At 55.6% G+C, this 21,940-nt stretch overlaps 1 protein-coding gene across 2 annotated transcripts; it reads right to left on the reverse strand.

Annotated features, from left to right (window-relative positions):
* Nucleotides 1-1,901: 1,901 nt before the first annotated feature.
* Nucleotides 1,902-21,927, reverse strand: WNT11 (Wnt family member 11). Of its 2 annotated transcripts, XM_050756293.1 has the most exons (6): nucleotides 21,728-21,927; nucleotides 11,963-12,198; nucleotides 10,116-10,393; nucleotides 7,121-7,413; nucleotides 2,652-2,752; nucleotides 1,902-2,470 (listed from the first exon to the last, which is right to left on the reverse strand). In XM_050756293.1, the coding sequence occupies exons 1-6, from the start codon at nucleotides 21,808-21,810 to the stop codon at nucleotides 2,337-2,339; spliced, it is 1,125 nt and encodes a 374-aa protein (XP_050612250.1). In that variant the 5' UTR covers nucleotides 21,811-21,927; the 3' UTR covers nucleotides 1,902-2,336. The 2 variants fall into 2 exon arrangements, with proteins under 2 accessions (XP_050612250.1, XP_050612251.1); XM_050756294.1 differs by having other exon boundaries at nucleotides 1,902-2,752; nucleotides 21,728-21,896.
* Between the last annotated feature and the right edge of the window lie 13 nt (nucleotides 21,928-21,940).

A 21,940-nucleotide genomic window follows, 5' to 3' on the forward strand; every position in this document is an offset into this window, starting at 1 on the left:
ATCCCTTCCACCCAAGGCACTGGGGAAGGTTTTGTGGAGAGGGCTGTGAGGGTTGTGTGCGATTCCAGCAAGGAAAACAGCACTTTTGGTCAGGGAGAGCAGCAGATGCCCAGAGGTCAGGCGGGCTGAGCAGCTGGGATTTGCAGGAAATGCTGTTGGAAGAATTGCCTGTGCCTGGGGAACAGGCCTTGTGTTCCAGGCTAGGGACCGGGAATTGGTTTTGTGGGCTAGGCGGTCGCTGAGAAGCAGGGAAGCCCTGGGTCTGGAGAGCACACATTCCAGGGGCTCCTTCCAGGGAGGCTGGGGGTTTTCGACACAGGGGCTGGCAGGGGCCCCACCCGGGGAGGCTCCACCTCCCCCAGCTCCCAGCCCCTTATCAGCTCTGTGACCACAGGAAGGCCCTTCCCATCTCTGAATTTCCTCCTCTGCAAAACACACCAGAAGACTTATCTTGAGGTTCCTTGCAGCTGGTGACTCTGTGGCTCTGGCTGCCCCCACTGCAAGCTTTCAGGCTGGGCCTTGAAGATGGCCACAAAAACCCCCCTTCTTCCCACTCAGGATAGGTCCAGCCCCTGAGGGGTTATCCATGCCATCCCACCCCCAAGGATGTGGCTTCACTTATCTAAATCCTGCGCAAGGCCCCACTCTGCCCCAGCCCCTCCAGGTGGTGTCTCAGTCCTCAGCCGGCTCGGGGAGGGAAGAGCACTGGTCTGAGCCCGACTCTCCGGTGCATGCAGAGATCCAGATTTTAACATCCTCTTACACCCTTTGTCTTGTGTGGTTACTCCCCAGCCACAGCAAGATCCAAGTGATGAACCACTACTTCTGTTTTGGGGCCACCTGCTCTGGCCAGGCACTGGGGATACCCCACTTACTCAACTCTTGGTTACTGGTGCTTCCTACATGCGGGAGGTGACGCGGAAGCTCAGAGGGACTGTGATATGCCTGCGATGATCCTGTTCCCCGGCAACAGCCAGGACCACCGACCTCCCTCCTGCTTCCCTGGCTGTTCCTTCTGTCTCCGTGTCTCTTCTGAGCTTCATCTCCCCAACCTCCAGGGCAGGAGTGTCCCAGGCCCAGGCCTTGGTCCTCTTCACTCTTCTATCCCACACACTCCTTTAGTGATGACACCCAAATGTGGATCTCCAGCCCTGGCCACTTCCCAGAACTCCAGTCCCAAATATCTTCCCGTCCACTCAGTATTTCCACTAGGAGCATAAACAGTGTCACAATCCCCACGGGCCCAAATCTGAACCCCAGGCCTCTCCCCACCCCCATGTCGGCATCCAGCCCCTTCAGCCTTCCAAGTGTTCCAGCCAAAACCCCGGCAGTCATTCTTGGGCCTCCTTCCCCTCACACCCCACATGCAAAAAGAGAACAAATCCTGTTGGCTTCCCCTTCAAAACAGAACCAGAATCCAGCCACTTCTCAACACGTCCACTGCCGCCAGCCTCCAGGCACGAGGCCTTTCTTAACCTTCAGCCTTCCTCCCCACCGCTCCCATTTTACAAATGGGGAAACTGAGGCTGGCAGAGAGCCCTCCCCAGGGTCATGCAGAAAACCCACCAGGGCTGCCTCCCCGAAGTCTGCATCCCAGCTGCCCAGGGACGGTTTTCCCTTGAAGCCAGCTTAGCAGGCAGGCCTGACAACACGGCCAGGCTTTGAGCCGCGTATGCATGTGTGTCCCTGAGGAAAAAATATGCTGCCAGCTGGGTTTATGTTTCACGACGTCTGTCCTCGCCCTTGACCAAGAGATCTTACAGGGAGATCAGGGCCAGGGCCCGGTGTGGGGGAGCGCGGGGGGAGAAGGGACATCAATCGGAAGCCGCCTTGCCTGGAAACTGGAGAGCTCCCTCTGCCAGCCCCAGGGTCTGCTGAGTTCACTCAAGGAGGCCGGGAACTGCAGGGGCGGGCTGGGGCTCACTCAGCATTTATTTCGTACAGCTGCTTAGAAAGCTTGTTTTAAAATAGAGATCATTATATATATATATACACATATATATTTATATATATATAATATATAAAGAGGAATCGAGAAGTGCTACCCCAAAGAAAAAGCTATGTTTTATAAATATTTCTGTAGCTTCCACATCCCAAAGGAAGAAAAATCAAAAAAACAAAGGAAAACATTTACAACCCAAGCTAGTGGTTCCATGTGGTTGGCCCAGCAGGCTCTGACCCCAGGGTGGGCCAGGGGGTCCCGCAGAACATTCTGAAGAAGGCGGGCAGACCCGTTCCCGGAGGCTGGTCTCTGTGGCCCTGAAAGGTCACGTCTGTATCAGTCTCACCAATCCCAAGCCCCGCTCCTTAGACCAGCCCATGGGCACTCCAGGACCTCAGGCTGCCAAGTTATTTTTAATCTTGTCGGTTTCCTTTGATGTCCCGGCCCTCCTTCCAGGGTGGCCAGACCTTCTGTTCCTGGTGGCTTCCAAGTGAAGGCAAAGCACAAGCCGCCTCCCATGCCTGGCATCTGGAATTCACAAGCAGAATCCGTGGAGTGTCTCCAGACCCCTGGCCCCAGGTGCTGAGGGTCCTTGAGCAGAGTCCTCGCTCCTGCATGGGGCGGAGGGCAGGGCCTCACTTGCAGACATAGCGCTCCACGGTACGCTCACACCTGCGGCAGGTGACGTAGCAGCACCAGTGGTACTTACAGTGGCACCGCTCCACCACGCGGTCTGTGTAGGGGTTGTAGCCACGCCCGCAGCACATAAGATCGCAGCTGTCACTTCCATTGGATGTTTTGTTGCACTGCCTGTTGTGGGGGCAGGAAGGAGGTCAGTGCATGCCTTGGTCACCGACCCACCAACACCCCATGACTCCCAGCCAGGCAGCCGGCAGCATCTCCTATGACTCCCAGCCAGGCAGCTGGCAGCGTCTCCCATGGCCACCGACTCAGCCCTTCTTAGAAGCTGTCTTGATCTCTGGGGACTTTTAAACAATCCTCTTACCTGAAGGTACTTCTAACTTTTCCCTATATTTCTAATAAGGGGTTACCAAAATGATGGAGCTATTTTCTTTTATTTTTTCTGAGATGGGGTCTCACTCTGTTGCCCAGGCTGGAGTGCAGTGGTTGTGATCATGGCTCCCCTCAGCCTTGACCCCCACCTCCCCGCCAACCCAGGCCCCCGGCTCAAGTGCTCTTCCCACCTCGGCCTCCTGAGTAGCTGCGACTACAGGCACACACCACCATGCCTGGCTAATTTTTTAATTTTTATTTTTGTAGCGATGGAATCCTACTATATTGCTCAGGCTGGTGTTGAACTCCTAAGCTCAAGCAATCCTCCCACCTCAGCCATCCAAACTGCTAGGATTACAGGCATGAGCTGCCGTGCCCAGCCTTGTTTTGTTTTCTTGGAGGTATCTTTTTTCTATTTCTTCTACTTCTAAATACTGGAAAGACCCTCCCACCAATCTAATAATCCTACCTTTATGTGTTTATGTGTAATTTTTTTTTTTTTTTTTTTGAGACAGAGTCTCGCTCTGTCGCCCAGGCTGGAGTGCAGTGGTGCAATCTCAGCTCACTGCAACCTCTGTCTCCTGGGTTCAAGCGATTCTCCTGCCTTAGCTTCCCAAGTAGCTAGGATTACAGGCATGTGCCACCACACCCGGCCATATTTAATGTTTAATTAAATATTATGAGAGATGTAAAGACCATTTGATTTTTAGAATCCTAGCATAAATGCTGAAATACTAGAAGCCCCAGTGGGCATTGGACATGCTGCTTGTGGAGGAAGAGGGGTCTGTTGGCCATGTGCTTCCTGTGGGTCAGGCACTCCCTCCAGTGTCTTATCTTAGTGGAGATGCTCAGGGCCCTTGGGTCAGTGGTATTATTATGTCCATTATGCAGATGAAAACAGGCTCAGCAAAGGGCAGAGGCTTAAACTCGGGGACTAAAACTAAGGCCCTGGCTTGCTCTCCCTACCCTAAAGGGCGGGGCGTGGAAGCCGGCAGGGGCTGCATTTCTTCCCAAATGTGGGATGCGAAGGCATTGAAGGTCCCCATAAAATGCAAACATGCTTCCACTGCTCTCAGTTCTTCTGTCTAGTGACAAATCATCTGTTCAGACTGGTGGCTCCTCTAGCCAGGCTGAGGCTAGACAGGGAGTGTTTTCATGAGATGTAGCTGCGGACAGAGCAGCAGGGGGCTGGGGCACTGACAGGGACAAATGGTCCCCACATGTGGACTGAGGAATCCCAGAATGTCCAATGTGGGAAAGTCCTAGAGACGACCGAATGCAATCCTCATATTTACTGATGGGGAAACAGACACAGAAGGGAGAGGGGCCTTGCCCGGGGTGAGTACCAGGTCTTGAGAGTCCAGGAGGGCTTCCTGGAAGAGGAGAGGCCATCTAGGCCATTCATGAAGGAGGAGCAGCACTCCACCGTGCAGAGGAGGGAAGAAGTGCTGGGGTAGAGGGAATAGCCTGGGCAAAGGCAGAAGACCAGGCCTGCCCTCAGAACAGTGAGAGCAGATGGAAGGGGAGAGCTGGAGGCCCGGAGGAGGCTGATCAGTACTGGGGGAGAGGCCAGGCCTGAGCTGGAAGGGGCCATGGGCAGAAGGAGGGGAGCATCTGGGGAGAGCCAGCCAGTGACAAGTAAGTGGGGGCTGCCAGCAGTTCCCGGAAGAATACATGCCCCACAGCTGGACAGACCTGGGTTCAAGCCCCAGCTCTGCCACTTAGTGGCTGTGTGACTTAAGGCAAGTCACTGAACCTTTTTGGGCTTTGTTTGGTCACTCAGCATCCATGAGTTCCCCCTCAGCCTTCTCCTGAAGGCTCTGGCTGAGCACTCTACCCTGAGTGGTAGGAAGGAGACAGGGTTCTTTTTTAAATTTCTGGATCCCTGACATGCATTGTCTGAAAACTTGGCTTCCAATGTCAGATTCAGACAAGGCCCAGGTGCCTGGGACCAGGATTGGGGCCAGTGGGGCCACAGGCCCAGGGAAGGGCCATTGGGATGCCTGGCTCCCAGGGCACAGGGTGGCTCATACTGTGGGTGGTGGGGGATGTGTGGGTTTCAGAGGTGCGAGCCTCTGGAAGAAATATAACAAGAGGGCTAGGGTTTGGAATATTGACTGCAGATTAGGCCTCGGTTTCCCCAGGTTAGATTTGAGGAGGCTGCAAGGTATCTTCCGCAGCGAGGGAGCCAGCCTCTAGAGATACCCCACATGCACACACCTTGCACAGTTCACCAAGCTCACTTACATCCAACCCCCAACCTAATCATCAATCTCACATTTCCCCTCCTCTAGGAAGCCTTCCTTGATGTCCAGGCTGGATCAGGGACCCTCTGGGCTCCCCTCACACCAAGCTTTCCTGTCATGACCTGAGCCCTTGGGGATCCCCCACCAGCACCTACCAGAGCCAGGCAGAGATACAGCTGACCTGCAGTCTCATGTAATGGGCACGAGAAATGTCTGTGGTTGTGAATTACTGAGAAATTGGGGCTGTTTGTTACCGCAGCAAAAGCCAACTAACACAGATGCCTGCAAGGGCCCTCCCTGGGGAAGGACCGGAGCCGCAAGGCAGGAGACCTGTGGGGGCTGCGAAGGAAGCAGGAGGATGGGTGGTGCTGTGGGCGGGGCCTCCTCATCAGGAGGGAGGGGCGACTGGGAGAGAGGGCACAGTGGGAGGGGAGACTGCCCAGGGCGGGAGGGGAGAGGGAGATGCTAGGTACGTGTGCTTGGAGATCACGCGACAACCCTGTGTGCCCTCCCCACCGTGCGGAAGACAAGCCTGAGCCTCAGATCAGTGAAGGATGTGCTCAAGTCCCCCTGCTGTGCCCTCCCTGACACACACAGAGCTGCACATGGATCCAGGAAGACCCTTTCTTCACTCTCGGGTCCTCTGTGGGCCTCCTGCAGCCCTCCATGTTCTAGAATCCTCCTCTAACTCCCCCATCCCCATCTACCTCAGCCCAGCCTCTGGCTTCTTCCTGTCTCCGTGGCCTGACCTGGTTCCATCTTCCCTCTGTCGACCCCCTCAATCTGGCCTCCAGATGGGAGCCTGGGCCTCCTCACAGAGCCTGCTGCCCTGGCCTGTGGGGATGCAGCCCCCCAGCCCACCCCTCCCTCTCCTGGAGACAGGAACGTGGGCTGCGGAGGAAGTCAACGCTGGCTGTGCACCAACTATGTGCCAGACACGTTCCCAGACACCCACTCTCTGGTGCAATATTCTTTTAACCCCGAGAACACGAGTTTTGTGGAATGCTATTAGGGGCTCCTTAATAAAAGCGTTCCGTGGCCAAACACCTCTGGGAAACACTGGCTTAAACAGATCTTTACTGCAGATTCCTCAGAGCCTTTCATATGTTCTAGTGCCTTGTGAATTGCCAGAGAATTTCCCAAAAGCATGTGATGACAGAGCTCTTTCTCTCGTAGATCGGGACCAGCTTTCGCCAGCACCGTCTTCAGGAAATGCTGCTTGTGCAGTCCTCACCAACCCCACCCAGCACACAGTAGGTCTGCAGTCACCCCTGGCTCCCTCACTCTCCTGTCCTGAGCCGACTGCAGCAGTTGTGACTGGGGCTGTGGTAGGGTTCCAGGCTCAGGGTCCCCAGGAGGAGATGGGAGGAGCAGGGGGCCGGGGAGAGGGCTCACAGAGGCGAGGACACAGGGGCAGTGTCGCTGCATGGAATGCAGGCAGACATCGCTCTCCCTCACTCATTGTAGGCTGTCCCCATCTCCCCTGGCACCTCAGTCCCTTTGCTGTGCAACGAGCAGGCTGTATGGCCTTTACCCTTCATCTGTTCATCTGCCAAACATTTTCTGAGCACCTATCTTATGTTGGGCAGCCTCGTTCCTGTCCCGTCTCCCAGTAGCGTCATTGTCTCTTTGCATCTGTCTCCCCAGCTGGGGAAGGTAGAGCAGGAGCCTCCCATCAGCCCCCATTCCCTGGGCCCCTGCCAGGCACAGTGCAGAACAGGTGCTCCCAGCAGCTCTGCAGGGGACCCTAGGACCCTGGCATCTCCACTTAGCAGTTCTGGGGCCAACTCCCTCAACTGAGCAGGGACTCCATTCCCCAAATGCCACCTGAGTCCCTGCTGTGTGCATGGCCCTGAGTTGGGGAACAGTATGTGCAACACAGGTGACCCTTTCCCACCAAGGTGGCGGCAGGCCTCACCTGTCTTGTGTTCCGTGGGAGCCCACCTTCTCATTCTTCATGCAGAAGTCAGGTGAGCTCTGCAGATAGACGAGTTCTGAGTCCTTCACAGGCCGGATATCCAGGTCTTTGGGCACCAGGTGCTTGCGGGTGCCCATGGGTCGGTGCACTACCTTGGTGGCCGACAGGTATCGGGTCTTGAGGTCAGCAGCCACATCCCGTAGCTCCTGCAGCCCCTTCCAGCAGGTGCGGATGGAGCAGGAGCCAGACACCCCATGGCACTTACACTTCATTTCCAGAGAGGCGCGCAGAGCCTGCAGACAGGGGAAGGCGTCGGCTGGGTGGCCAGAGTCCCCTCCCTGGCCTGCCCCAGGACCCCAGCCCCACCCACCCATGGCTGGGTGCTCAGGGAGTCACTGCCTGCTGGAGCCTCAAGTGATAGAGCTTTTTGCTTTAAAGCTTGGAGGTGGTGTGGGCCTTCCTGCAACCTTGGGGGACAGCTGAGGGGCAGGAAGAAAGGCATTTGCAGGGATAGGGATGTCATTATTAAGCACCTACTGTACACCAAGCGCTCTAACGCATAATGGAGATTGATCACCACAACAGCCCTTCAAGGGAGGTATCCTTACTTCCCCCATTTTAAAAAGAAGAAACAATAGCTCAGAGAGGCTAAGTCTCATGCCCAAGGGTGCAGTCAGAAAATCAAGGAGCTGGGATTTGAACCCAGATCTGAGGGTGATTCCAAAAGTGGTGGCTTTTAATTGTTCCATGCTTTTTCATTCACTAAATGCTTGCTGGAAAAAAGGAAGAAAAGAAGAGAAGGAAGGAAGGGAGGAGCGTAGGAAGGGGAGAAAAGGCAGTGGTGAGTGCAGGGGGCACCTCCCTGCCACCTGGCCGGCTTTCCCCCCACTGCCAGTGCTCCTGCCAGGCCACCCTCAGCAAGCCACGTCACCACTCAGGGCCTCTGTCTTCTTTCGTGCAAAGCGAGCACATAATTCCTGCCCTGCAGAGAGCTGTAAGGATGAAATGAGATGGCACACACAAAAGGGTTTTGTGAACCATAAAAGTTAAATCAATGCTGGTTTTGAAAAATCCATTTAAGTAATAACTATGGCGGAGACCCCTTGGGCTCAGAGGCTTGGGGAGCCTCTTGCCCTGGCTTCAAAAAGGACTCGGGCCCACCAGCTTCCCTGGGCCTCAGTTTCTCCATTCATACCTGAGGGGCAGAAGTTAGATGCCTTCTACAGGCCTTCCAGTTCTGCCTTTTAAACCCTTCTTTCAACACAAGACTTGGATTCCCCTGCCCAGGCCTGCCCTCCTGCCTCTCCTGTTCAGAGACCTGCAAGAGTCATGGGAACCTGGGTCCATCCCCTGCATCAGAGAGATGGAGAAACTGAGGCACAGAGTGGGCAGGACTTGCCCAAGACAAGTGAGTTAGTGGGGAAGCTGGCCAAGGTCCCAGGGCTCCTCTCCTCTCCAGTGCCAGGAAGTGAGGACCCAGGGAGTACTTTTGGGTACCCAATCTGGAATTTGCTGAGAAAAGTCTATGGAGGTCACAGGGATGAAGTCAGCAGGACTGCAGGGCACCGAGGCACTGGTGAGCCATCGAGGGAAGGTGAACTAGGTTCTGCTGCTCAGCATAAGCTGGGGGAAGGGGCCTGGAACTTCCCGAGGTACTAAACATGTGTTTGTGATCTCATTTAATCCTCAGCAGCCCTGCAGCTTTCGGGGATACTGGCCCCTTTTGCAGATGGCCTCAGGGACGGTCCTGATTTGCCCTGAGGCTGAAGATCCTCTTTGGACTGCATGGTGGGGAGGGGAGGGCTGTGCCCCTGGCAGCATGTGGCGTCCAGCTGGCCTGGCCATGATGGTGGGCGTGGCCATGGTGGTGGGCGTGCAGGCCTCTGGTGAAGGGCTCGCACTGGGTTTCATGAGCAGGGGTCGGGGACAGGTAAGCAGGGCCAGGAGGCAGGAGTCCTGAGTTCCTGGCCAGGCTTTGCTATAGATCCACAGTATGATTTGGCCTCAGTTTCCCTAACTGTCCAAGGATGGCCTGGACATCCTAGAATCCTCACACAAGTCAGACCCTTGAGAGCAGATGAGGCCACGGAAATCCCTGAACTTGGGAGTCCCACAGTCCTGGGCTCTATCGTGCTGTAGGTCTGAGCCACTGAAGTGCTTTCAGCCTCACTTAGTGCCTCTGTAAAATGGGGCTAAGGGGTGCAGGGAGGAGCTAATGAGATGCCATCTGCACATGCAGCTCTGGCCAAGTGGCCATCCCTGCCATTCACGGTCCTTTCTCCATCTGTGAAAAGGGGACAACAAGGCCTGCCCGAGTTGTTCTGTGACCACAGAACAGAAATGTATGGAGCAACAAGCACAGTGTCTGCAACACAGATTGGTAGAAAGTTCATTCACTTACGGGTCCACTCACCCCAGTCCTTTGGGCAGTGAGGTGAGGAATGAATGAAAACCTGATAGTAATGAATGCTGGAGGAAACTGTTCTAGCGGCTGCGGTGGGTATGAGTGGGAGTCCCCGTTACATCCAAGCAGATGAGCCCTTAGGATAGGCTTCTGTTGACCACAGCCCTCTCCACACCCTGGAGGGAGGGACAGCCTGAGGAACATGACAGATGGGGACTCAGCACGAGGTCACCTCCACCATTTTATAGATGGGAACAGCTGAGGCTAGAGAGGCACTGACTTTCCCAATGTCCCTAAGTGAGTTTAGTGCCAGAGCCAAGGCCAGAACTCAGAGCGCCTGACTCCTAGTTCAGTGCTCCTTCTGCTTGGACAACCCAAACCCCGGTGGACCCCCTGGAGGAGGAAAGCGAGACAAACCCCAAGCAGCTGGCAAGGGAAGGGCTGAGGATGAGGACGGTGTGAGGCACGTCAGGTGTGGGCCAGTCAGGGCCCGTCCCCCCGCACCCCCCACCATCGGGGCACGCTGGGTGGCCCTTTTCCGGCCAATGGTACAAGCACAACTATCTGGGGCTGGGTGGGGTGGGTGGTTACCTGTCTCCCCACTTCACTGTTGTGTAGACGCATCAGTTTATTGGCTTGGGATCCTGTTTTTTTCACCTTCATAGGAGCATCGGAAAACTTGGCCCCCATGAGGAGCCCGTAGCTGAGGTTGTCCGCACATCCTCCCCAGCGGTTCCCGGGCCCGGGTGGCTCACCTGGGACGGGGCCGCAGGAGCAGCCCGGCAGGTCGCCGGAGGTGCAGGCCCGGGCGATGGCGTGGCTGATGGCGGCGGCCGACAGCGCATACACGAAGGCCGACTCCCGGGTCCCTGGGGGTGGGAGGGAAAGGTCAGCTGCCCAGGTCAGAGGTCCTCCTCCTTCGCCCACACCCTCATGTAACCAAGGTGGCGCCAGCAGGGGTCGGCACTAGGGCCATTGAGCTGTCACCCCTGCTTCCCCAATTCCTTCCGAATATACCAGCTGACAGCCACACTCGACCCACACCCACAGGCATGCCCTTGCCCACGTCCTCCTACTCACACTCACAGCTCTGGGCTTTCACCCACTTGCCCTGCACTGGCGTTAGGGGATGCTTTACAGTAGTGAAGCCCAGGCTCTGAGCTCCTGATGCACCAGACGAATGCACAAAGGGCCTGCTGTGTGTGGACCCGTGTCCCCCTGAAGGATGTGTTCAAGTCCTGACCCCTGGACCTGTGAGCATAATCTTATGATGAAGTGGGGTCTTTGCAGATGTAATGGGGCTTAGACAAGGTCATATCAGATCAGGGTGGGCCCTAGGCCAGTGGCTGTAAAAAGGGAATTTCGGATACACAGACACACAAAGAGGGAGCTTGCCCTGTGATGACAGAGGCAAAGAATGCCAAGGATGGCCAACTGCCACCAGGAGCTAGGGACGGGCCAGGAAGGATCCTCCTTGGCACCTTCAGGGGGAGCACGGCTCTGCTGACACCTCGATTTTGGACTTCCAGCCTCCAGAACTTCGAGACAATACACATCTGCTGTTTGCAAGCAGCTAGTTGTGGCCCATTGGACAGCAGCCCTGGGAAACAAACAGGGCACTCAGGAGCCTCAGCTGCGGGGTCCTGGCCATTGGTCCGAGCCCTGGCTCTGTCTCCTAACTAGCAAGCCACTTTCCCTTCTCCAGCCTCAGTTTCCTTAACTGTAGAATATGGGTGATAACACCTACCTCACAGGCTGGCTCTGGAGTTCAAATAATTCAGGAAGAAAGGAATTTGTCAAATATTAGCTGCTACTGTTTAGGACCCACAAGAAAAGTTATTACAGTGCAGGAGAGAGATTGCACCTACTGGGGCACTTCTGTCTGTCAAAAGCCTCCCTATTGTACATGGGTCCCCCAGACACCCCCCACCAGAAGCCACCACCTGCAGGAAGTCTTTGAGATGTTCTGTCTTTACACTGCTTTGTGCATGGTGCAACAGTTTCAGCAGCCCAGTTCAGTGTTACCTGTGGCACACCTGTCTGCCCTGAGGGTGGGCTCTATAGCATTCTTGTTTCTAGACTCCCCTCCCAGGAGCCTCCCTGATATGTGGCCTCAAGTACAGCAGGCCACAGCCCTGGCTCATTCCTTCATTCATGCATGGGGGCACACAGGTACATGTGCTGGTCTTCAGGCTCCCCTGCACTGATATTGCCACTCATCTGTGTTTACTTATTTGTGAATTCATGCCTACACACCCATCTTATGATTAATTCATCCACCCATACCCCATTCATCCATGCCTGTATCCACCCGTCATTCATCCATGAATCCATTATCCACCCGCCCATGAACCCATCCCTCCATCTAAACACACAGATCGATGCCTGAATTCCTTCACCCGCACCCACACGCATTTAGCAGCTTTGCCAGCTCCTACCTCTCTCCAGGTCAAGCAAATAGTTGGGGGCGAGCTCGATGGAGGAGCAGTTCCAGCGCATGTCGGCGAAGGCCCGGCGACAGGCCTTCATGACCTCACGGGCAGCGTGCACCACCGTGTGCATGAGCTCCAGGTTGCTGCGGCACAGCTGCACCTGTGCAGACACCAGGCCCTCCAGCTGCTTGCAGTGTTGCGTCTGGTTCAGTGCCAGGGCTGCTGGTGTCTTGGACAGTGCCCTGCACACCATGGAAAGGCCATGACCGATGGAAGGAGAGACAGGGTTGTCAGGGGCCACATGGCCTCCAACCGCCCTTCTGACCCCAGCCTTTCCTTCAGTGGACTTTGCCTCCTGGTTTCCTGGCTCCTTCCAAGAAAGGCTCCCAAAGTGCCGGCTGGCAGAGCAGCGGATTCCCCTCCCACCCCGTGTGCCTTGGGCGCATCACTGTCCCTCTCTGGGCCTCAGGCCCTATTCATAACACAGGATCACAACCCCCATCCTACCTAAGCTTTATGATAATTATACGAACAAAACAGCTCTATAGTTCACAAAGCTCACCACTACCACCTGATTTAGTTCTCACACAGCTGTGAATTATTAGTCTTTATTCAACACTCATTCAACACTGAGCAGCTATGTGCCAGAAACCATGCGAAATGCTAGATTCTTATAATCACAATAATTATATATACTATTAACTGAAGCCTTACTAGATGCGCAACATGAGGTTGGAGTTTTCCATCATTGTTTCATGTGATTACTAAACCCATTTATTATGTTGTAAAGTCCCATATCCATGCAAGGAATTCCTAATAAAGGATTAAAGAGCCACTCAGTTTTGTGATGACCTGGAACTTGAAAATTTTAGTACCTAATCCAGACTTGGCCATTAACTCGTTGTGTGATGTTTGATAGTTCATTGCCCCTCTTCGGGCCTCTGTGTTTGTACTTATAAACTGTATTTCCCAGAATGGGCTCCAGTGACACACTGACAAAAGGGATCCATTTGGGGAACACAATGTACTATGTCCCTGCTTGGAGAGTCAGGATGCGTATTTACATTTTAAAGGCCCTGAGAAGTCCTGCAGCAAAGCAACAGGCTTGGTTTTGTTTAACTCAGGGAGTCTATTGAGTATATTGAGCACAGAGCCCTTTGCTTGAGGCTGCTGACCTCATCCATGCTTTGGGAAATGTTAGCCTAGTGGGTCTCTATGAACCCTGGTGATGTTAGAGGACCCAAGAGCCTCCCAGATCCCAGCTCTGGGCACCTCGGTTCCAAGACTCTAGGACCAGGTTCCTCCTGGATCTGCTGTTCTCCTAGGCCTTCTCTGAGGGGCAGGCTGCATCGACGGCACTTAAGGACCCCACAACCCTAAAAGACTCCATATGGACTCACTCCCAGTCCCCCCACCCAAGCAGGGGCCGTCTGGAACCCAGAGTCAGCTGGCCTTCAGCAACCCAGCAGAGACCCAGGAGGGACAGGGAACCAAGAGGGGCCATTGTGCAGCCAGAAGTGCTGAGTGCCCCGCCTGCTGTGGCCCCAGCGGTTCTCGCCCAGGGTCAGGGCTGAGACCTGGCAAGGTAGAGATCCTAGAACCCCTGAGCTGAGTTCTGAGGGAGGCAGCCCATTGCCAAGGGCACTGCATAGGCTTGGGTAGACTCCAGGCTAGTCACTCCCCTTGCTACCTTGAGCAAGTCACTTAACCTCTCCTCTCCCACCAACCTCCCAGTATTAACTGAGGGCTTAAATCAGACAATGTGTGTCACACGTTCTGCCCAGGGCTGACGCTCTGTGGTCAGTGGTCAGTGATGGAAGCTACTACAATTACCACCTTGGTGGTCTTTTCCTACCTGGGGGCAGCCTCCCTGGACCTGCCTAGTCAAGGCCAAGGGCTGCCACTTGACATTCAGAGCCCCTCAAAGCCTGGCCTCCCAGCTCTCCCCAGCCACCCATCCTCATCCTGACATCCAGCTATACCAGGTTCTTGACTTCTCTGAAAGGAACTGTCTTGCCACTATGCCTTTGCCCAAGCTTTTCCTGATGCCAGGAATGCCTTTCCCCCTGCTTCTGGACATGAATGAATAAATGAACTTGATCTACTTGTGGAAGAAGTATTTTCTAAGCACCAACTCTTCCCAGACTCATTTGGTAATGAACATGACATAGATCCTTTCCTCAAGGATCCCCTAGTCTAACGGCTGGATAAAGCTATCAACAGTTATAAATCAATGACCCAGCTGTTCTCGCTCCTGGCCTGGCCCCAGGAAGAGCACAAGCTTTCGACACCAGCTGTGTGACCTAGGTAAGTTACCCAACCTCTCTGGGCTCCATGTTGCTCATCTGTTATAAAGAAATGATAAGGCCAGGCACGGTGGCTTACACCTGTAATATCCCAGCACTTTGGGAGGCCAAGGTGGGGGCAGATCATCTGAGGTCAGGAGTTTGACACCAGCCTGGTGAACATGGTGAAACTCTGTCTCTACTAAAAAAATACAAAAATTAGCCAGGCATGGTGGCGCATGCCTATAATCCCAGCTGCTCAGGAGGTTGAGGCAGGAGAATTGCTTGAACCCAGGAGGCAGAGGTTGCAGTGAGCTGAGATCGCACCACTGCACTCCAGCCCGGGCGACAGAACGAGACTCTGTCTCAAAAAAATAAAATAAAATAAAAAGAGAAATAATTACTACTTCAAAAGGCTACGATGAGGCTGGGGGTTGTTGCTCATGTCTATGATCTCAGCTACTCTGGAGGCCAAAGTAGGAGAATCCTTTGAGGCCAGGAGTTCAAGACCACCCTGGGCAACATAGGGAGATCCCCCGTCTCTACCAAAAAGTAAAAAAGTAAAAAAGTTAGCCGGGTGTTGTGGTGCATGCCTGTAGTCCCAACTACTTGAAGGGATCACTTGAGCCTGGGGGTTTGAGGTTACAGTGAACTATGATTATACTGCTGTACTCCAGTCTGGGTGACACAGTGAAATCCTGTCTACTGGAAAAAAAAAAAAAAAAAAAAAAAGGCTATGGTGAGACTTAAATAACAGAACGTAGGCAAAGTGTTTTAAACATTCATAGATGTGTAATCCCAGCACTTTGGGAGGCCAAAGCGGGTGAACCATGAGGTCAGGAGATCAAGACCATCCTGGCCAATGTGGTGAAACCCGGTCTCTACTAAAATACAAAAAAATTAGCTGGGTGTGGTGGTGTGTGCCTGTAGTTCCAGCTACTTGGGAGACTGAGGCAGGAGAATCGCTTGAACCTGGGAGGCAAAGATTGCAGTGAGCCGAGATTGTGACACTGCACTCCAGCCTGGCTATAGAGCGAGACTCCATCTCAAAAAAAAAAACAAAAAATTCATGGATGAAGCTAAGTCCCCCGCTTGTTGCCTAGCAAGTGCTGGACCAGACAGAGTGAGAAGGCCTGGGTTCTCACTCAAGCTCTGTCCTCTATGTGCTGGGCAAACTTGGGCAAACTATTGCCTCTCTCTGGGCATCAGCTACAACGTGGGGACCTCTCAGGGTCTTGCCAAGGCTGAATGATATGTGCTATGATAAGTACTCAATAGGTTCCTTCACTTCCTCCTGCCTCTCATGCTCTGCCATGCCCACCCACCCTATAACCCCCCAAAATAAAAACCTTCCCAGAGACCCAGAAAGCAGGGCCTGGTGCCTGTGGTTAGGGCAGTGCGACTCGCCCTGTGTAAGATCAACTGTGGTGTCCAGGGCAGTCTCCCCTCACTGCCACCCCCTAAACTGAGCCGGGAAATGTTTGGTGTGTCTAGATGCCAGCATATGGCACAGGGTGGGCCACACAGCAGCCCTCAGATGCGGTTTCTTGACCTAAATGAACTACTCTGGCCTGCCCTGGCCTCACCTTCTTGGGGAACCTGTTGCTGAACCCTGCCGTAATTCCTGGCGGGCTGTGACCACACAGAGGCACACGTCATCACTTCAGTGTGTTTCCTGGTTGTCAGCAGCCCCTCCACCTCCACCCAGCAAACCCTGTCCCTGCGTAAGGTGTCATCGCAGGGTAACAGCCCCACATGGGCATGGCCCTTCCTGGTTGACACAGCCTCCCACTTCACACCTCAGAGGGCGGCCCGGAGGGGATGATCAGCTCTGCTTTAAGGGCTGTGCTTGTCCAGCACCCCCCAGTAGGCCCCGTCATCCTTCTCAGTGAGGCTGTCAGTCCCTGCAGTCTCTGGGTTCCCACTCTGCTTTACTCTGGGTGGTCCCCACCCAGCCCGTCCTGAGCCCGCTCTGCCGCTCGCCCTTGCCCAAGTTTCCTCCCGCTCCTTCTGAGCCAGCTTCCTCCATTTTCAAATGAGAAGGATGACGTGGGCGACAGCACATCAGCGTGTGGCCTAGCAGCAGGCTCATGGCACATGGTGGGCGTTCAGGCAGCGAAGGCGGCCTCCCATGTCTTTCCCTGGGCTCCAGCTCAAGCCACGGGGTGGGATGATGGGGGCCGAGCCTCTTCCCGGAGAGTTCAGTGCAGACAGCTTGTGAGTGCTGGGTGCTGCAGCTCTCAGGGAAGGGAGACTGGTGTTCCTGGTGCCTGGGTCTCCTTGGCTGGGACCCTGGGGCGAGCCCTGGAGCCACTTTGGGTCTCAGTTTCTCCAACCTCCTGAGAAGGCTGAGGGAGAAGGTGCTGTCAGAGCACCTTCCAGATGAAGCTCAGACTCCCCAGGTGGCCCGAGGGTAAATGAGAAGCAGATCCAGAGGCCTTGGTGGGCACAGAGCAGTGTGAAGGCCCAGGGGCCCGCCTTGGAGGCTGAGGCTGGGACAGGAGCAGGCTGCCATGCGTGCCAGGGAGGCCACCCGCCCACCGGGGCTGCAGGCAGAGATCGCAGGCGGGAGGCAGCAGATTCCACTCCCGAGGAGGGCCATGCGGTCATCTGGTAATTAGTGGTAATGACCGTTTCCAAATAAATCCCCCTTGGGGAGGTAATCAAGGATTAGGACGGGAGGCGGGGGAGTTCTCCTTGTGGACATCTCGCTCGCTTCACTCCAACAGACCCCTAATTGGAAACATTTCAGTTTATCTGGGGGTGGGGGCCTGGGGGAGAGGGTGGAAGAAAGGACAGGAGGGAACGCAGAGTTCACAGGCAAGGCCCAAGCTCAGCGCCCTACCAGGGTGGCGAGGCCTCCTCTCATTCAGGAGTTGGGGGCCTTGCTGGGACTGGCTGGGACAGAGACCTGGGTTCAAGCTCTAGCTCAGCAGCTCTCTCCCTATGCGACCTGGGGCAAGTCACTGCCCCTTGCTCCACCTCAATTTCCCCATCCATACTGCTCAATGCCCAAGAACAATGTAGGCTCTGACATTGGTAACACAAGTTGTCAAATGACTTCACTGAGGTACTTTCCTGGTGGTGCCAGCAACTCTACCCTCAGGCCGCTCTGGGGGACCTGGCCCAGGTAAGGCACCCTCAAAGGAGGGCTTCCTTCCTGGACCTGCACTTCACAGCATCCCTCTCCCTCTAGGCACAGGGGTCAGGTCACATGAAGAATTCTAGGCCAGAGACCTGGGAGCTGGGTTCAGGCTCCTTTAAGTGACCTGGGCCCCAAGGTCCCTCTCTGCAGTTCTGCAGCCCGGCCACCCACGGTGTGGAATGATATTGCCAGCTCATTTCCAGGCGAGGCTTCGGCAGAGCTGGGCTCAGAGGGCCTCAGAAGGTGCCCCCACCAGCGCCACCCAAAATGTAGCCTGGCAGCTACCAGGAGAGAGATGGGATGAGGTCAACAGGTGGGGTGGGAGAGACCCTGATGCCCACATCTGTGCTTCTGGGGTGAGGAGGGGGCTGGTGAGGGCTTCGGGCTGGCTTAGGGACTCAGTATTGCCCTGGAATACCTGTGCTTCTGCATCTGTGGAGCCTGCTGACCCTGAGGTGGGAGAACAATGGAGTTGAGGAGACCCTGTTCTCCCAGACAGACTTTTGTCCCTCCCTTGCCCATGTCCCTTTGGGCTTTCCTGGGCCCACCTCATCCTGGTGCCCACGTGGCAGGGAGGATGGAGCAGGAACTCGGGCTGTAGGCCACCCAGGCAAGCCCAGCCTCTCCCCAGGCTTCCGTCTGTTCCCCTGGGGTAACCATGGGGAACCTCTCCCTCCATGATTCCTCAACTAACTCCTCAATTAGGCGCCAGGTCCAGGAACCAGGGGGAGGTCTAGGAACTTTGGAAGTGCCCCTTCTTCACCAGCCACCCCAGCTTGGGGCTGCAGCTGCCTGTCCAGGAAGAAGAAGCCCCTGGGGCCCCATAGCCTGAGAGTCCTCCTATTCCCTCCTAGGCTTTGTCCCAGGACTCCAGAGTGAAGAGGGATCCATCCAGCCGTTGTCCCCACTGTGGAGATAGAGAAATGGAGGCTGATGAAGGGCCTGGAGCCTGCAGATCCAGACCTGCCTGGAAATGACACTGGGTCCCCTTCACACCCGACTGCCCAGACCTCAGAGGTGGAAGCCCGTCCCCTTGGCCTCACACATGCTGACCCACCTGTGCAGCCCATCTTGCAAGGTAAAGCCCTAACAGGCCTTGGTCTGACGCTTCTCAACCAAGAAGCCAAAGGGGAGCTGCCACAGCGTCACCAGCTCCCATTATGCAAGTGGGGAAACTGAGGCCTGGAAAGGGCAGGGCCTACCCAGATCTGTACACAGCCAATCAGAGGCAGAGACAAGCTAGACCCCAGGCCTCCCGCATCCCGAGGTAGGGCTCCTTCTACCTCTATCTTAGAGCTGAGGAAACTGAGTCTCAGAAAAGCTAAAGCGATTGACCTGCAGAACTCAGGCTGGGCCTCACAGTCCCAGTCTGGCACCCTACTCTGCAGCACCATGGCCCTCTAGAGCCTCCTGGCCCCACCTCAGTGGGAGTGGCAGATGTGGGACTGCCCAGGGAAGGGGGCGGCCTGTATGGATGTTCCCAGCCAGCCTGGGCCTTTCCTCTCACCCCATCGCTTCCATGGTTCACAGGAGAGTGGGACTCCCCTCAAACCCTCCCGCTACCCAGGGAAGCCAAGAAGGGGGTGGGCAGCCTAGACCTGGGACCCCGAATACTTGAGGGGCTGGGAGTCTTCTGGTGCCTGGCCTGGGTGGAGGTAAGGTAGGGAAGGATCCCCAGGTTATTTCTGGGCAGGTGCCTCTATGGGCAGCCAGGTTCTGATCCCCTCTCCCCAGCCTCCATCCCACCAGCTCAGCCTGCGTCTCACGCACCCACCAGGTGAGCATTCCAGGCCACTGGGCCATGTTGGCTTTCAGTTCCTGTGTCAAGCGCCCCTTTCATCTCCAGCTCACTCTCCAAAGCCCAGGCCAGCAGAGGCTCCTGGGCGAGTCCCCGGCTTTCCAGCCTTACTGAACACTTTTCTGCTCCCAGCTGTGCTGGGGCTCACTGTGCCCAACAGGCCACAGAGCCAGGCAGCTTAACTCAAACCCTGTCTCCTCTGAGCTGTGACACCCTGCTAGAGTCCCCCATGCCTCTGTTTCCTCTTCTGTGCAATGGGGGTAATAGCAGCACCCACCTCACAGGGTGGTTGGGATATTTAAATGGAACAATATACATAAAGCACTTAGAACGGTGCCTAGCACGCAGTGAGGCTGTGTGTGTGTAGACATATATGTACATATGCATACATATATGCACGTGGCCTACACATGTGTATCTATATCTACACATATACAATGCACACATAGATAATTGTTATTCTTACACTCTACCCCTTTTCCCACCTCTCTTTAATCCTCTCTTGCTAGACTATCACCTTCTCATAAGAGTGCAGTATGATCTAAATTAAATGACCCAGGCTCTTGGAGCAGCGTCTGGGGCACTTAGGAGTAGGCTCTTGTGGTGCCTGGTTTCTCCAGGTCTCCCCGCACGCACTGTACGGCCTCCAGGGCTTCTGCTCATGCTGTGCCTCTCGCCTAGGATGCCTGCTTTGCATTCCATCTCTGACCATCCAGATCCTCCCTGTCCTTCCAATCTTGGCCCAGGCACCTCTCTTACGTAGAACTGACCACTCCTCCTCTGGGCTGCCATGCTCCCTCTGCTAGGACACAGACCATAGTCCACTTTGTATTTCTATATGTCCATCTCCCCCAAGAGGCTGGGGGCTTCTTTAAGGCACACAATGAGTCGCACCCATTTCTGTGGCAGCCTGACTGCAGTGGGGACAGAGGACATGGATATCAGGTTTAGCCAGCCGTCCATCCCACCACATGCCAGCATGGGGGCTTGTGTGCATCACACCCTTTGCAGGGCCTCAGTGTTGCCACTGTGGAGCAGGGATGAGCGTAGTGACCCTACAGGACTCTCATAGGCAGCAAATGCCACCCAAGCCCAGGGCAAGGCCTCTGACGCTCCTTCAGCCAATCCTCTCCTTCCCTGGACCTTAGTATCCTTATCTGTAAAATAGCGGTGGTGGATGAGAGAGCTTGGACTCACTGATCGGAGGTCCCTGCCAGCTGGAACAGTGCTGGGTACCCCGTAGCAAAACGAAGGTGGCTGATTTCTCACAGAACTCCTCAGGGACAGCTGGGAAAAGCTAGTGCCCAGGGCCGGGAGACCGCTGAGACCAGGCTTCTTCTTGTAAACAAGAAAGGCAGGAAGAGGGGGTTCCCTCCTCGAATCATCAATTAATCAATAACTTGGCCCGAGAAGGGGCAGGCCAGTGACCTCCAGACTGTTTGCTGGTGGCGCAGCCACTATCACGCTGTCTTCCAACTAATTCACAAATCCTCTGCAGCGCCCTCCCCAGCCCCCACAATCTGCCCCCTGCTGTCTTATCTGCAGGCTCCCTGCCCCAGCCCCAAACTCCAGACCCTTGTCCTGTCCTGGACTTTCCCTCTGAGTGAGGCCCTCTGCCCACAGCGTCCTCCTCTCCATTGCCCGAACCAGCCAACTCCCGGCAGGGCGTCAGTCACTAGCGGCACAGCCCCGGAAAAGCTTCCTGGTGTCTCAAATCTGTGTCCCCACCAGGTGGGCTTCCTTCCTCTAGGACCCCAGAACCCCCCTCTGGTTTCTCCTCCAGCACTTGGACACTTGTGGAGTTATTTACAGCCTGGGCTTATCTCTCTTAGCTTAGAGGGCAGCTCCTCCAGGAAGGGGCTGGCATTTACTCCTCTCTTCACCACTTCCAGCCCCCTGAGCAGGCACTCCCTTCAGCTCGGCACCAAGCCTCTCTCTCCCTCTTACCCCTGCCTGAATAATTTCTATCTAAAGGAATGCCCTGCACATGTGCACAGCGGCATCTGACAGCTTCTGAGGTCCTTTCAGGAGCCTCTTCTCATCTGATTTCGGTGAGGTGGAGAGTCTCACCCTCCTGTGACAGAGGAGGACAAGGAGGCCCCAAGAGGTAGAGTGACACTTTCCCAAGGTCACCCAGGTGGAGGGGTCAGGAGTGTCTCAGCGGAACTCCCGCTAAAGTCAAGGAGACTGACTGACAAGGAACGCTCCTGGGCTCGCCGCTCTGGATTGCACCCCCTGAACAGAATGTCTTTTTCCATCTGCCCCTGCTGAGGTGGCCAGAAGCTCCGCGGCCCTTGCGCCACCGTCAGCTGCACAGGACCAGGCGCTTCCGTCGCGGTCCACGCCCGTCCCACTCCCTCTTCGCAAGCCCCCGGGAGGTAGGGACATTTTACAAACGGAGGCTTAGGGATGATTTGCCCACGACCGCCAAGCCAGCTTGGGCTCCCGGGTCTTGGTACGCTCGCACCATCCAGGGGACCCCATAACGCCCTCCGCCGCCCCAGTCCCCGGCCTGTGCGCGTGGATGCGGGGTCCCTACTCACAGCCACTTGATGCCATAGCATATGCCGGTCTGGAGCGCCAGGGCGAAGAGCAGCGCCTCGCAGACCTGCGGCCGCGCCCTCATCGTCGCGCAGCGGGCGCGCCCGGGGTCACACCCAGGAGGAGCCGCGCTGAAGTCCTCCGCCTGCACAGCCGCTGCTGGTCCTGAATGCCGCCTGCAGCCGGGAAGAGCGGAGGCGGCGGGTTAGGGCCGC

This window comes from Macaca thibetana, chromosome 14 (genome assembly GCF_024542745.1).
Source record: "Macaca thibetana thibetana isolate TM-01 chromosome 14, ASM2454274v1, whole genome shotgun sequence".
Taxonomy (NCBI): domain Eukaryota; kingdom Metazoa; phylum Chordata; class Mammalia; order Primates; family Cercopithecidae; genus Macaca; species Macaca thibetana.

Coding starts and splice junctions, on each gene's coding strand:
- WNT11 (XM_050756293.1), bottom strand. CDS start 21,810: ATGAGGGCGCGGCCGCAGGTCTGCGAGGCGCTGCTCTTCGCCCTGGCG. Junction 7,414..10,115: donor ACAGTGAAGTGGGGAGACAG/GTAACCACCCAC, acceptor CCCTGTCTGCAG/GCTCTGCGCGCCTCTCTGGA. Junction 2,471..2,651: donor CGTGGTGGAGCGGTGCCACT/GTAAGTACCACT, acceptor TGTGAATTCCAG/ATGCCAGGCATGGGAGGCGG.